This window comes from Corvus moneduloides, chromosome 7, assembly GCF_009650955.1.
Source record: "Corvus moneduloides isolate bCorMon1 chromosome 7, bCorMon1.pri, whole genome shotgun sequence".
NCBI lineage: Eukaryota > Metazoa > Chordata > Aves > Passeriformes > Corvidae > Corvus > Corvus moneduloides.
The window spans coordinates 23,638,507-23,652,013 of NC_045482.1; the positions used below are offsets into that span (position 1 = coordinate 23,638,507).

Here is a 13,507-nt window from a genome sequence, read left to right on the forward strand (position 1 = left end):
CCCCTATGTGCCCCCCACTTCAACCACCATCCACAGAGATGTGCCACTCTGGGCTGGACACCAAGTGACTGCTCCCTCAGGCACCTCTGTACCTTGTGCTATGATCCAGCTTTTATTTTCTCCCAAGCAGCACTTTGACAAGTCTCAGCATTCCCTGGACCCAACCTGAACCCCCCTCCCTCAGCTGCTCAGAGCAGGACAGCCCAGTCCTGTGCAGAACCAGGCACAGCCCAGCAGTCAGGAACAGTTCCAGCAGCAGGTGGGAAAGCAGCACAGCTTTGCATGGCTGCAGACCCCCTGCAAGAGGCCAGCAGGACAAATCCCCCCCACCCAACCAGGCTCATGGCTTTGTTTATAAGGAGGGGTTCTGTGCTACTACTATCCAGGAGGGGATCCCTGTCAACGCAGCTGGAAGGAGGGAAGCATTCCTACCCCAGCAGCATTTAAACAAGGCCCTGTTGAAGTTTAGGGCAGCAGAGAGCAGCCAGCAACAGGAAGGCAGCTGCAACCATCCCGTGTGAGCGACACTGGCATTCAAGTCACCACCAAGGTTACTTATCATATTAAACCAGAAATGCAATGCAGCTCCATTCAGTCTCAGAGAGGCCTTGTGCCCCAGCCGAACAGGGTAAGGCCCAACGTGCTCTTGTGCATGCAAACAGCAGGGAGGCACAAGGGTGTGGGGAGCGGGGGAGGCGCTGCCTTCGCGCTGCTGGGAGGCTGCACATTCAGCCGTGCCATGCCCAGGCAAGAGACCACCCCAGCCACATTTGCTCTTTGCTGAGGAGCTGGCACGGCTCTCCCCAGAGCATGGAATCCAGCCCCCCACTACTGCAGAAGACAGCTACATCCCAGCTGTATGTCTTGAGCAAGCAGAGATGTCCCCACACGGCTCTGCCCTCGCCCCACAGTCCCAGCAGTATTGGGACATGGCGGTGGCAACTGTGGGTAAGTGCAGACCCTGGGCTGCTGCTTGCTTTGGTCAGTGTGTGTCCAGCCTTGTCCTGTACAGTCTTCACCTCCCTGGGAGCATCAGGAATTTGCTGCACTAATTTTATATAGGTACTAGGGCTGAAGTGTCAGTGTATATTTGGTGGCTTACAGCTCCCAGGGAGATGAGCTGTCCTTGGCAAGGGGCTCTTGTTACCAGTGTCCAAGCCAGAACCCCATGGCATCCGTGTGGGAGGCCAGAGCCACTCCTTGGGTCACAAGTGGGATCCTATGTCCGCTGGCACACCCTGCCTCACACCTGCCTACGACATGCTGCAGTTTGATGGCTTTGAGCCGTGCGCCTGGAACAGAAAGATGCACACAGTGAACAAGGGAAAACAGGCTTCTTCCTCTCTCCTACAAGAGGGCACATCCAGTGCCCAAGTTCCGAGAGCTGTGTGCTCAGCCACTGCCCCAAGGCTGGGCTGCCCTCCTGGTGAGGAAACCCAGCATAGACAGAGCCCAGAAGAAGGAGAACCCAGGGAGGCCCCCTCCCTCACACAGCTGGGCCAGGATCAACCCCACGACAGCACAGAGCCCATAGCCAGCCTCACTCACCTGCCGCTGTGACTGCTGGTACTCGGCTTCGCTTGCTGACAGTGCCTGGGCCAGTGCCAGATCCTCCTCCTCCTGTGTGCTGCTGGGACAGTGGTGCATGGTGTGCCCCAACCTCCCTCAGGCTCACCAGCCAAGTGCTCAGAGCCCTTCTGGGTTTCAGCATCTCACTGCAACCCCCTAGCACATCTAAGGGCAACGAGCAACTGAGGATCACTCTGAACAGGCATGGGGCTGGGGAGGGAACAGAGGATCCAGCTGGGGCTGGCAGCCAGGAATCTTGGCCAAGGAGAGCCATGTTAAGTCCAGTCTGTAAGAGGGTGCTTTTAGCAGCACTGGGCTCTGTGCCTGGGGACATGAGCTCCTAGCTGTCCTCCATGAACACCTCTACTCCACCTGTCACACTCTGGCAAAACCCATTAGCTGGGTTAGTGGTCAGAGAATGGTTTGCCCTACTCTGTGTGTCAGTCACTGTCCCCTACCAGCACCCCTAGGGCTGAGGGCCTGCTTGCTGAACAGAGTTCCCTGATGGCTCTGGACTCTTCCTTTTTTCCCCTGTCAGCTAGAGAGGCATCATATGGAAACACGTGCTGAGAGGAATGTTATCCCAGAGCCACATGATGCTTCCCCAGGCACCTTTCACCTTTCACACACAGGGTGGGTTCACACCACACCACACCACATCACATCACACACCACGTGTTTTGGGGCTGTACCTGGGTGGCTGTGCTGAGCTGCGTGCTGACTCTGCCAGGGACATCTCCAGAGCTCGCTGCAGTGCCTCTTCCTCACTCTGAAACAAAACACCTTGTCACCAGCTTGGCCAGGGTGGGGGGCAGGGGGCAGCCCTGAAAGCACATGTGGCAGGTACAGTCTTTCCTGGCCAAGAGTGGGCAAATCTCCTCTCTCCAGGAGGCCAGACACAGCCAAGGTGAAAAACTGGGGCCCTGGACAGAACGGCAGTGTTCTCTCCCTGCCCACAGGGACACATCCCTGCCTACTAATGCAGGAGTATGCCAAGAATACCAGTGGAAAGCAACTTCCAGTCTCCTCCTCCAGCTTTTGCTTGTACTACAGAAAGACAACACCCAAGGAAAATGGCTGGTGCACTTTGTCCCTTTGGGGAAAGCCAAGCACCAAGTGCAGCTGAGAGCTGTCATCTGCAGGCACCAGAGCAAGCTCTGATTTCCCACAGAGCGTCCAGGATCACTGTCTTCCAGGGAAGGCCCAGTTAGGAGCACAGTCACCTACAGAGTGTGGACTAGAAAGCACTTGTTGCAGTCACTTCCTAGAGGGCACAGAAACCACCCCAAATGCCCAGGCCAAGCCACTCACCAGCCCGTTCTGCAGCATGACAGCTGGAGGGGAGGTGCTGCGAGTCTGTGACGCAGCTGCTCTGCTTCCCCTGCAAACAGAACAGAAGCTAGGTTATTGTCAAGGCAGGGAGCCCTGGTACAACTACCAGTCCTGCTGAGGCACAAGAAGCAGTGAACTGTCACTCTGGTGTTCCACAGGGAGCCAAGCTGAGCCTAGTCATGCCCACCTCAGAATTACAATTCAGGTCATCACCCTACCTGGCAGAGGCTGGAGAAGAGGAGCTGTCTGCTGGCCGGGCAGGTCTGCTGCTCGATGCAGTGACTATTTTGGAGGAGGATGCCTGGGCTCTGGTAACTGCAGCGTGTCTAGGACAGACAGGACACCTATGAGAAACTGTTTTACCATCATGAGCAATTCCTAGGCATTGAACACCATGGGAGATGAAGCTGGATAAGCAAGACACCTCCCTGGCTCCTCTTCCTCCCATGTTGTGGCTGTTACTCCCAAGAGTTTCAAGTGCTGTTTCTCTCCCTGAAACCCTGTACCAGGATAGGCAGAAACCACTGGCTACAGAATAAGGGGTTGGGGAAAGAAGCAAGAGCAAAGCAGTCAACAGGCAGTACTGATAACTTTTGCTGCAGGAGAGATGGTGCATACGGCTGTGCTTGGCGCTGCTGGAGGACACCCCGGCACACAGGGCAGGGTGTGTGAGAATGCAGCAGTCCCAGACAGTGGGCCAGGAGATGGGCTTCTTCCCTGTCACCTATCTGGCAAACACAGCCCCACCCCTGCCAGACTGTCTGTTCCCAGGCCCTCACCCTGCTTTGGAAAGGGGACGCCCTGCCCCACTGCAGTCATGGTCCAGAGGGTGCCGGTGCTTGAGGCAGTAGTTCTTGTGGCACTGGTCACAGATCACCTTCATCATCTCCTTCTGCTTGCAGCCAGGCTTCAAACACTTGTTGGTGAAGATCTGAAAGATGACACAGCAGTGGTGAAAAGGAGCATGTGCTGCGGGGCTGGGGCTGTCCCTTCTCTCCATGCCAGGCTCTGGGCACTGACCAGCCTTCCCCACCAGTGTATTTCCTGCAAGGCTCTGAAGTTTGTCTCTGAATACTGGCTTTCTTTAGATAGTTCATTAGTAATTCACTGGTGCTTCAGTCTCCATAGACAAGGGTCTCCACAATCACAGAATGCACAGCAAGAAAAAGAGTGCCTTGCCCAGGGACTCCTGCCTTCCATGCCAGTGCAGTGGGGACAGCCCAGAGCATTCCAGCTGCTGCCGGGCTGGATTCCTGCAGGGCCAGCTCCCTGCAGCAATTTCATCTCCTGGCAAGATGGGGTAGCTAACTGCTGATTGCATTTTCCTAATAGCAGCATGCAGTTTCCCATCCTTATATCCCAGGTGGCTGCCCAGCCCCACTCCATTACCACCTTGGTCCCAGACTGCCTCCACAAAGCCCTGCGGATGCGTACACCTCCAGCTCACCAACCCTCCCTGACATTAGCCTGTGTCAACAGAGACAGCACCAGGCAGGGCTAGATCTGTGTTGTTTTCATCCCATTCCCAGGCTCCATCAGTGACCTGGCAGAGCCACACAGTACATACCTTGCGCTTGCGTTGTGCAGGGTCAGACTTGCAGTCACGGTCAATGTGCTCACCCACCACAACATCAGGCATCTCCCCCCGCCTCACAGGGACCGGGGTGTTGCAGAGGGGACATACTGGGACCTGCACATCCTGCAGAGACAACAAAAGCGAGCTGGGAGCAGGTAACTGGGCAACCTCGAGTGCTGTGCAGTCATCTCTCTCCCTTTCAGGACCTGCCTACCATGGCTTCCACAGCTTCAGCTGCTGTTTGAGATCTTGCTCATGACCCTCCAACCAGCTTGCACAGCAGGTGCAGAGGCACGGACATACACTCTGGGAAGGGAAAATGGTATGGCTGGGAGATGCCCAAACCATTTCGCCCAGTGGGAAAGGGAGGGCTGGACGTTTGTGGCACTGAGATGCAGATCCTGGCTTTCAGGGACATCCTCAGACTCAGTATACATCCCAAGGGGGACTGCTCAAGTGACCAAAGTCACCACAGATATTATGACCAGCGGCTAGAAAAGCTCAGTAGCTCCGTGTAGGAGGGTGGATGAGATCTGCTCTCTGCACTTACCTTCTTGTAGGCAGAAGTGCAATCGTGCTGGGCGTAAGCGATGTGGTCGGTGCAGAAGATCTGCTCGCAGGCATCGCACTTCAGGGGGAGGAAGTCTAGGAGCAGGGATATGGCATGGGCAGAGAACATAGAGATCAGCACAGCCCAGCCGCAGTCCGGGGACCTCCCCGACTTCCCGAAGGCACAACAGTGACCCGCGGCAAAGCCAGGGCCGCACCTCTCATCCCTCAGCACGGAAACAAAAGGGCTACAGGTTCACAGCCACATCTCCAGAAATACCAAAGGTTCCTCCTCAAAACGTGCCGTCCCCGAGATCAGGAGTAGCATCCTGAATCACACCGAGTTCCCCGTGGGCTGCCGGCCTCAAACCGGTGGGAAGTGATGCTGCCACAGCCGCCACGGGGTTCGCCACCGGGATAACCGGGGTATGGACGGGCCCAAGCGGCCCCGCCGCGTGCGGCCTCCCCAGCCTACAGCACCGAGGGCCGGCAGCGGGGATGTCTGCCCGGGCCCTGCCCCGCTATCCCCGGGCAAGAGCCGCTGTCCACCCGGGTAGAGCCACCGGCGGAACCCCCGGTCTACCGCCACGGACAGCCAGCCCCGCCCTAGCGGGGCACCCACGGGCAGCGGGAAGGACAGGGACCCCTCCGCCAAGGGCAGCACGGGCGACACGGCCCTGCCTTTAAGCCCCGTTACCGAGCGGGCGCCCGGCGCCGCCCCGCCGCCTCCCCGCAGGCCGAGCTGCCCGGCCCGTGCCGCCCAGGCCCAAGCCCGCGGCCGTCTCGCCGGCGCACGAGCCGTGCCCGCCCCCCGAGCACCCCCGGCGCTCACCCAGGCGCTGGCAGGCGGGCCAGGAGCAGTGCGCGCCCAGGTCCGGGAACTCCATGGCGGCACTGCCGCCACCGGCGGCCCCGCCGCGCCCGCTTCCGGCGGGGCGTCACGGGGCGGGAGCAGGCACAGCCCCGCCCCGGCACAGCCCCGCCCCGCGGCTCCGGGCGGCCCCCCGCCCCTCCGCGTCCCCTTCCTCCGGCAGCACCCCGGGGATCCGTGGGAAGAGCAGCTCCAGAGACCTGCCCCGGCGCTGAGGGAAGGCTCAGGGCAAAGGCGGAGTCCACGAGGGCCAGCGCCAGAGCCATCCTGCCGTGCCAGGCCAGCAAGATGTGTCTCTGCCCCCAGCTTGAACTTTTCTCTCCATCCTTCCTCCCCTGCCCCAAGGGGCACAAACCACGGATCCTGCCGTGTAACAGAGCTCCTGGCTCTATTCCAGCCACCTCGGAGTCTCCAGGTGCCATGCTACGATGCCCAGCAGAGCACAGATGGGGTGCTAGAAGGGTCAGTGGTGCGGAAGGCAGGAGATGCCACGGCAGCAAGAAACTGGAGTACTGAACAGGGCCAGGAGTGAATTTCATTGATTGCAAAAAAATTAACTCCACAGCCACCCAGTAACAGAACTCAAATGAGACAGGGAAAAAAAGCAGGTATCACCCAACACCCTGTTCCAGCAGTGACACAAAAGACAGTAGCAGTCTGCAGAAGGGGTCTCTTTGCACAACACCCATCTGCCCTTGTCCCCTTGCTACCCTCTGCTCCAAAGACCTCTTTCTCTTTGCTAACCCCTGAGATCCACATTTGACTGTGCACCCCATCCCTCCCCCCAGACAAAACCAATGAAAGTTAAAATTATTTACATTTTTAGCCATTTAAAAACCCAATAAAATAAGATTGCATATGTCCTACTGGGGATGTGGGTATTAGCAGCAGCTACAGCTAGCTTGGTACTCTGCGTGCAAAACGAAAGACAAACAGAAGACAGATCAAAATACTGCACCATTACTAGGAAGCGTTTGCTGGGGTTGGTGTTTCAATTGTGGCATAAGGCTTCTAGGAGCTGGCTCCTCCCCAGCTGCAGGGCCTCCTGCTCAGCCAGTGAAGGCCAGGCTCTAGAAGGATGGAAAGGATTCATTATTCCAGACATAGCACATTAACACTGATGCGTTTCCATCCCAGTCAACACAAACATCTAAAAACCCACTGCATGTTCACTCTGAGTTTTTCCTTCTTTCCAGTGATGATGGAGAAAAAGGGGGTGCACAAATAAGACCTAAGACATAGATGCTGCTGTCATCACTGCCTCCTCCTCATCTCCTTGCTTTGGCAGCTCAGCAAGCACGTGAGAGGAGGAAGATGGAGCAGCCTCTTGTGCCACCTGCTCTTCTCCGAGCCCCAGCTCTACATCCATTTGCTCCAGCTCCCCCTGATCCAGTAGCTCAAAGTCATCTGCTTCCTCCTCATCCTCTGGTGAAGCTTCTGTCTCTGTCTCCACCACTTCGCTCTCTGACAGGTGTGCTTGGAAGCTCAGTTTCTCTTCAGGCTCGGTGGGGAGGAACTCAGAGAGGGAGGGCCCTTCACTGGCCTCTGAGGACCGCAGGAGGGCAGAGAGGGTGTTCTGCACCGCTGTGGTGATGGCAGTGGTGACGATCTCCTCGCTCAGCGTGTTAATGCAGATGCCCAAGCCTGGGGCAGGGACAGTCTTTGGCTCTGCGTTGCCTCCTGCCGCTTGCCCACTCCCATTGAAGTGCGTATTTACAAAATGGAGAGGAGACGCGAGGCGAAGGATGGAGAGGTCAGAGTCCACGGCCTCCTTCTCTGCTGAGTCCAGCTCACAGGCAGCGTGGGCAAGCTCAGGACCCAGAGGCACACCAAACACGTCTTCATCACTCTGTGGTCCCAGGTCTCTGGAATGATATTCTTCCACTGATGGAAACTCTGCCAGGTCCTTGGAAAACGACTCCTCTGGCTCACTGTGCAGGCTCTGCTGATCCAGGTCTGAAAGGCACCAGCATTAAGGTACAGGTTCCCTCACCTTGACCTCTCACCCACCTTACCCCAGCTGACACACCACAGCTGACTTTCAGGTACCTTCCCTATCCTTGGAGCACAGCAGGAAGAGGTCTGCAGCTATTCCCTCCTGCCAGTGGCATGATTCACATGGAATGTTTCTTTTGTGATCCTGTTCTATGTGCTCTGTGCCCAGAGAGGACTTCCTGCTCCAGCTCAGGCTCTCTGCATCTAGAGCCCCCCATTAAAACCCCCAAGGTAAGGGAAACTGTGTCTACAGCACGTCACCTGCCTGCTCCTTCCCAGACACCCAATTAGCCACATCCAAGTGATTACCCCCATGTTCCTCACCACTAACCAGCCCTTCTCTGAGCTACTAAGTTTGACAGGATGGGGTGCCTGACCTGTTTCACCCAGCATCACATACAGGTGTGTGACTATCCTATTCAGTTATTTCTGTGGGACTTTGTGGGTGGCCTTGCTCCTTTGCTGGAGTCACAAGACAGCATTGCTTTGTGGGGCAGTAATTAGAGTCAGACGTCCACTCAGGACCAGCTTATGATCAGCCATGAAGTCAGGGCATGCTGCACTGCTTTTCCTTCCTCCTTTCAATGCTCTTCCCATGCAAATAGCTGGGTTCTCTACCTGCCCTCCCATTTGTAAGACCCATTGTTCTCGGCCAAAACACCAAGGATAAGGGGGCAGCAAGATGTCCCATCATGTACCTTCAGAAACGTCCGTCAGCTGTGGGGTAGTAGCCCTTGAAACAGAAAAGCCCCCACTCTCCAGGATAGAAGCCTCCTCATCAGAGAGCTCAGAATCTGTGATTGACAGTGCTAGGGCAGTTTTCTTCACATCCACCTGCATGGGATGAAGGCAGAGAGACAAATTCCTGTGTGTCTAAGTACAAGTACTGCCTATGGGCACCTCCAGACCTTCCAGGCAGAAGTCCTTGCTGGAGGGACAGTATGCCGGCAAAGTGGTCCCTGCACTGGAAGGAAGGGCAGTCTCAGCTCACTGGCCCAGAGCTTTGCCTGCTCTCAGTGAAGAACACAAAAGAGGCAGCACAAGATGGGATGAGACTGTAGGAGTCTCAGAAGGCTTTGATCCTTCTTCCTCTCCTGGGATCACCAAGGAGAACACCCCTTTCCCTTCTGCATTCACACTGAGCGCAACGAAGCCTTCTACAAGTAGCAGTGCTATCCACATTCCTTTGGAAACAAGCTTCCCACCTCACAGCCCAGCTACATGCCCAGAGCTATGTGAAGAAAGATGCTTGGTTTGTTTCTGTGGTGCAAATATAGAAAGGTCACACACAATCTGTCTGAAAGCAGAGAACTGTGTAAGAGACACTAGAGCTGCTCAACTCCCTTTTCCAGTTTTGAGGAGCCCCTGCACATTATACCAGGGGTGTTCATTTCTTCAGGAGACACTCACATTCTCTGAGCATGAAGCATAACCATCAAAGTAATTCTGAGGTCAGCAGGAGGCTGGGGCATGGCTGGCCCTGTCCTGCTACGGCATCACCAGCTCTGTGGCACCAAATTCTCAATACCCAGATTGGAAACGATGGCCTTCATCAAACACATGCCCTTCTCCCCTTAGAATTCTGCAAAGAAGTGATTTATTGCTCTGCCGTGTGTTATCATTGTTGCTGTACTCAGACCACACCTCGGCTCCCAAGCTGCTATAGACCAGACAAGAGGGACTGGCTCCTGCCAATCTCTTTGTGCTCTTACCACTGGGGAAAAGCCTGACAGCTCTGCTTCACTCTCACTCTCCGTCTCTGCTGTTGGCTCATCACCTGCTGCAGGCTCACTCTTCCCTTGTCGCTCTGTCAGAAAGAGAAGAAAGGCTTTACATGACACTGAATGGATTTTCTGCCTTTATACATCACTTTCCCTTACTTCTGCTACCCTGTGGAAGAGCACAGGGTTCCTGGAGACAAGCATAACCTGTTGCTCTCATGTGCTGTTCTCAGGATCACCTGGGAACACACAGTTGCTCTCCCCATAATCCTTAAGTTTCCACCTCATTTTCCCTATTCCTCTGCAGCCTTTCACCACACAGTGTTGGCAGACATGGTTTCCTATTGTCCTTTTTCTACAGCTCCACCCTAGGAATACAGCACCAAAAAAAGCCAGAGAGAAGGTAGGTCCTTACTCTTCTTCTCATGCTTGTGGTGCAGCGTCTCTGCCTTCATACTGTAGTCCAGTTTCATCAGGACAGGCTCCAAACGTGTGTACATCCTCTGGATCAGCTCATGGTAGACCACCAGAGGCCAGAGCAGAATGCTGAGCACTGTGGACATGGAATGCAGGGAGTGTGAGAGACAGACCAAGTACAACCCAACTCTTCCTGTGGTGCAACTGAGAAAGTCTGCATCAAGGGAAACATATTTCAATGGCATGTGCTTTCCCATCCGACTGCTCAAAAATCCTCATCCATGGCTCTTCTTACTCATTGCAAAGCTGCTTGATTAACCAGGTTTAACTGCCAGATCTCAGATAGAATATAGATTTATGTTAAAATGAAGTGTAGGCCCTTCTCTTCAGCCACTGCACTCCAGCCCCAACATGCAATAGAAGTCCTGAAACGAGCTTAAATGAGAATTAAAACTAATTATCACCAAAATTTTTATAAGGGTAGCAGCATAGAGCTCATATGCAGATGCGCTCACAGCAGAGCACCAGAACAGAATTATTAGGGACTCACGATGCAGTGAAAAAGGTCTATTTACCCAACATGCAGCTTTGTTAACAACACTCTCGATATGGATTTGTTCACGTTAGGAACTGACAGACTGTAGCTCCCTGCTTCCCTGGAGCCTCGGCCAGCACAGCCTGAGCTGTGGGCAACAGAGGGCACCAATGTTTTAGTCACGGCTCCCTCTCCTGCCTTTGCAGTTGTACTGCATGCACGCACTTACAGAGACTTCCCGGAACACATTCCCTGTATATCGATTCATCACCTAGCACAGATCCCCTTGAGAAAACTACAAATCTGCTTTTACCAGCCTATCAACAGCACAGTTAGGTCATGTCTCAGCTTAAGTCAGACAAGAGAGCTGCTTATACTCACAAATGATGTAGGAGATCATTATGCCTGGAACATAGTGTCCAACTACAGCCAGAATCAGGCAGCCTGAACAGACACTCATGCAGAACTGAAGGAAGAGAGAGGAACAAACAGAAGTGACAAGAGGGAGAGAAACATCTATGCAACCAATGCCAGAAACCCAGTTAGTACAAGATGAGGGATGGTCCTAACCAAGTCAGTCAGCCAGCTCTGCACCAAGTACATTCAGGTGCTGACAGTCACAACTTGGACAGCTCAGTTGGGTTAAGCTGTAAGCATTACAGGTTCAAGCACAGGATGACCAAGGTAACCCAACACCCAATAAAACAAACCAAAACTTTATCAGACAGTTCTTTATGAAGTAAATTACATTCCTTGAGGATAGGATGGGATATTGCCAATTGCCACTTGTACATTTCTCCTGTAAAGCTCAGCACTTCAGGAGAAAACTGTCCTGTCCCGACACCTGTTACAGAGTCACCAGATGCTGTGCCATGCTGTGCCATAAACCAGCTGGCAGAAGCATTAGCAGAGCCCATGCTCCCATCCGACCAGGACCTCCATCCCCTGGAAAAAGTGAAGTACAATGGTGCAGCCCTGATGGCTTGTCTGACATTCTCCTGGGGCGAGGGGGCAAAGTGAGAATAGACAATCTGCAAACCAGGGCATGGGTTCAGATATGGACAAAATCCAGCAATTAAGAGTTCAGTTCATAATGGAGAGGGTCTGCAAAAGCTAAGGTTCCTCTATGGGCTTTGCTCCCAAAGAATTCACTCTTTATGGGCATCTTTGGACCTGGTCTTCTACTACCTGTGGCTGGGACAGAAAAGGAGTAATTAGCAGTGTTAGAAACCCACTTCTTTTGGCACACTGAACCCCAGGAAGCCTGACACAATCCTAGTGGTTGGTCTGTCCTACTTTTTGTGATGCTAAGCCAGCTCCTCTCTACAAACCCTTTCCAAACAACATACATCACAGCCATTAGAACATGTTTAATGACAAGTTTCCATGCACTCAGGAACAGCACTGTGTTTGGATTTTGCTAGCTACAATCTTGGCTAGTGAAATAGGACCATCTTAAGAATTGAACCTGTGAAAGGGCCAGAGACTGTAGGCTTCCCTTTTTTTCTTCCCAGTCCCAATCTAAGAGCTTCCTTTGCACACTAAGAAATGAAATTAAGTACAGCAAGCCATTCACAGGAGGGGTTAAGTTCAGCTCCAGTTTACAAATACTGGAAGTCAATTACTCATTATTGAAACTTCCCATGGCACAGAATCTACAAGGAATGAACAGCAAATATTGGACAGGGATAGCAATTGTAAAAATATTGAATTTACATTCTTCCATCTCTTAAGCCACTAGTAATGGAAATAAAAGCCCCTGCACAGAAGAGTAGGTATCTCCAGCTTACCTTGGCAGGATTTTGCCTCTTGTACTGTAGCAGTTCCTGCAGGTACAGCCTGAAGGTGACCCAGCTCTCTGCCAGACAGTGGCACAGCTCAGGGACACTGAGCAGGTGAGGTTGTGCCCCTGAAGTCACCCCCTCACTAGAGACAGACAAGAGCAAGAAGACAATCTTTGAACATGGTCTGTTTTCCTGGAGTGGAGGAACAGCTGCACCAGGAAGCAGAGTTCCCTACCAAAGGCTTGACAATACTGACTGCATCTTCAACTGAACTACAGAAGATGCTTGATTTGGAGACAGTTTTTCCCCTTAATCAGGAAGAAAGTTAAGAGACACCTGAGCCAAGCAGCGGCAGATACCATGCCACAGAATCCCCATGCCACAAGCCCAAGATGCAAAGCAGTTTACTCAAAGCCACACAGAGTAACTAGTTATGTGGCACCCTCTGGCACCAAGTCCAAGGTAGCCAGAGAGTGGTGCTCAGACCTACAACCAGAGCCAAGGATGCAAGCCATGCCACCAGAGAGAGCAGCCTGCAGAAGTCAGTCTCAGTGATCTCCTTCTCTCTGGAGGATTCTTAAAATAGCTCAGGACAGATCCAGGGAAGAAACCTAAGAGTTCCTAACATCAGAAGTACTTGAGTTTTATTGCTACTGAAAGAACACTAGCTTTCCCCGGAGTCTCAAACAGTGGCTCCTGAGCTGATAAGCAGCTCCCAGTGCAGAAGTCACTAGCAGTGTTTCACAGCAGGGGCCATGCAGTTTATTCACAACAGGAAAAAAATGACAGGTGAGATCACCATACTAAATTAAGGTTTCCCCACTCTCCCCACTCACCAAGGAACACATCTGCGAGCTTACCTCTCTCCTCCTGGCTCCTCTGATGGCTGTGCTGTAGAGAGAACATAGCAGATTAGTCAGCCAAGTGAAAAATAAAACCTGACGTTTTTACCAGTTGAACAGAGCAGAGCTGAAGATGTATGATCCTTAGCTGGGGATGGACCCTGGGGACCTTCTTTGTGCTCTCATGCAAGCAGGAATCGCTGGCTTGCAGCCTGAGCTTGGAGGCTTTAGCGAAGCATGCCTGGAGACTTGGAGCAGCAGAGCACTGATCTCTGGGCACCCCAGCACACCTTGCAACCCAACACACACATGGCAG

At 53.5% G+C, this 13,507-nt stretch overlaps 1 protein-coding gene across 2 annotated transcripts; it reads right to left on the reverse strand.

Annotated features, from left to right (window-relative positions):
- Window positions 1–65: 65 nt before the first annotated feature.
- ZFAND2B (zinc finger AN1-type containing 2B) lies at window positions 66–5,971 on the reverse strand. Of its 2 annotated transcripts, none has more exons than XM_032115409.1 (9): window positions 5,859–5,971; window positions 5,028–5,122; window positions 4,469–4,600; window positions 3,681–3,832; window positions 3,120–3,227; window positions 2,881–2,950; window positions 2,262–2,338; window positions 1,549–1,630; window positions 66–1,292 (listed from the first exon to the last, which is right to left on the reverse strand). In XM_032115409.1, exons 1-9 carry the CDS (start codon window positions 5,911–5,913, stop codon window positions 1,254–1,256), a joined length of 810 nt encoding a protein of 269 aa, XP_031971300.1. In that variant the 5' UTR covers window positions 5,914–5,971; the 3' UTR covers window positions 66–1,253. The 2 variants fall into 2 exon arrangements, with proteins under 2 accessions (XP_031971300.1, XP_031971301.1); XM_032115410.1 differs by having other exon boundaries at window positions 1,549–1,627; window positions 5,859–5,970.
- Window positions 5,972–13,507: the final 7,536 nt, after the last annotated feature.

Bases quoted from the DNA above. Each gene is read 5' to 3' on its own strand.
- ZFAND2B (XM_032115409.1), bottom strand. From the start codon at position 5,913: ATGGAGTTCCCGGACCTGGGCGCGCACTGCTCCTGGCCCGCCTGCCAG. The intron at 5,123-5,858 runs GTGAGCGCCGGG...CCCTGCTCCTAG, and splicing joins GCCCGCCTGCCAGCGCCTGG to ACTTCCTCCCCCTGAAGTGC. The intron at 2,339-2,880 runs GTGAGTGGCTTG...GTTTTGTTTCAG, and splicing joins TCATGCTGCAGAACGGGCTG to AGTGAGGAAGAGGCACTGCA.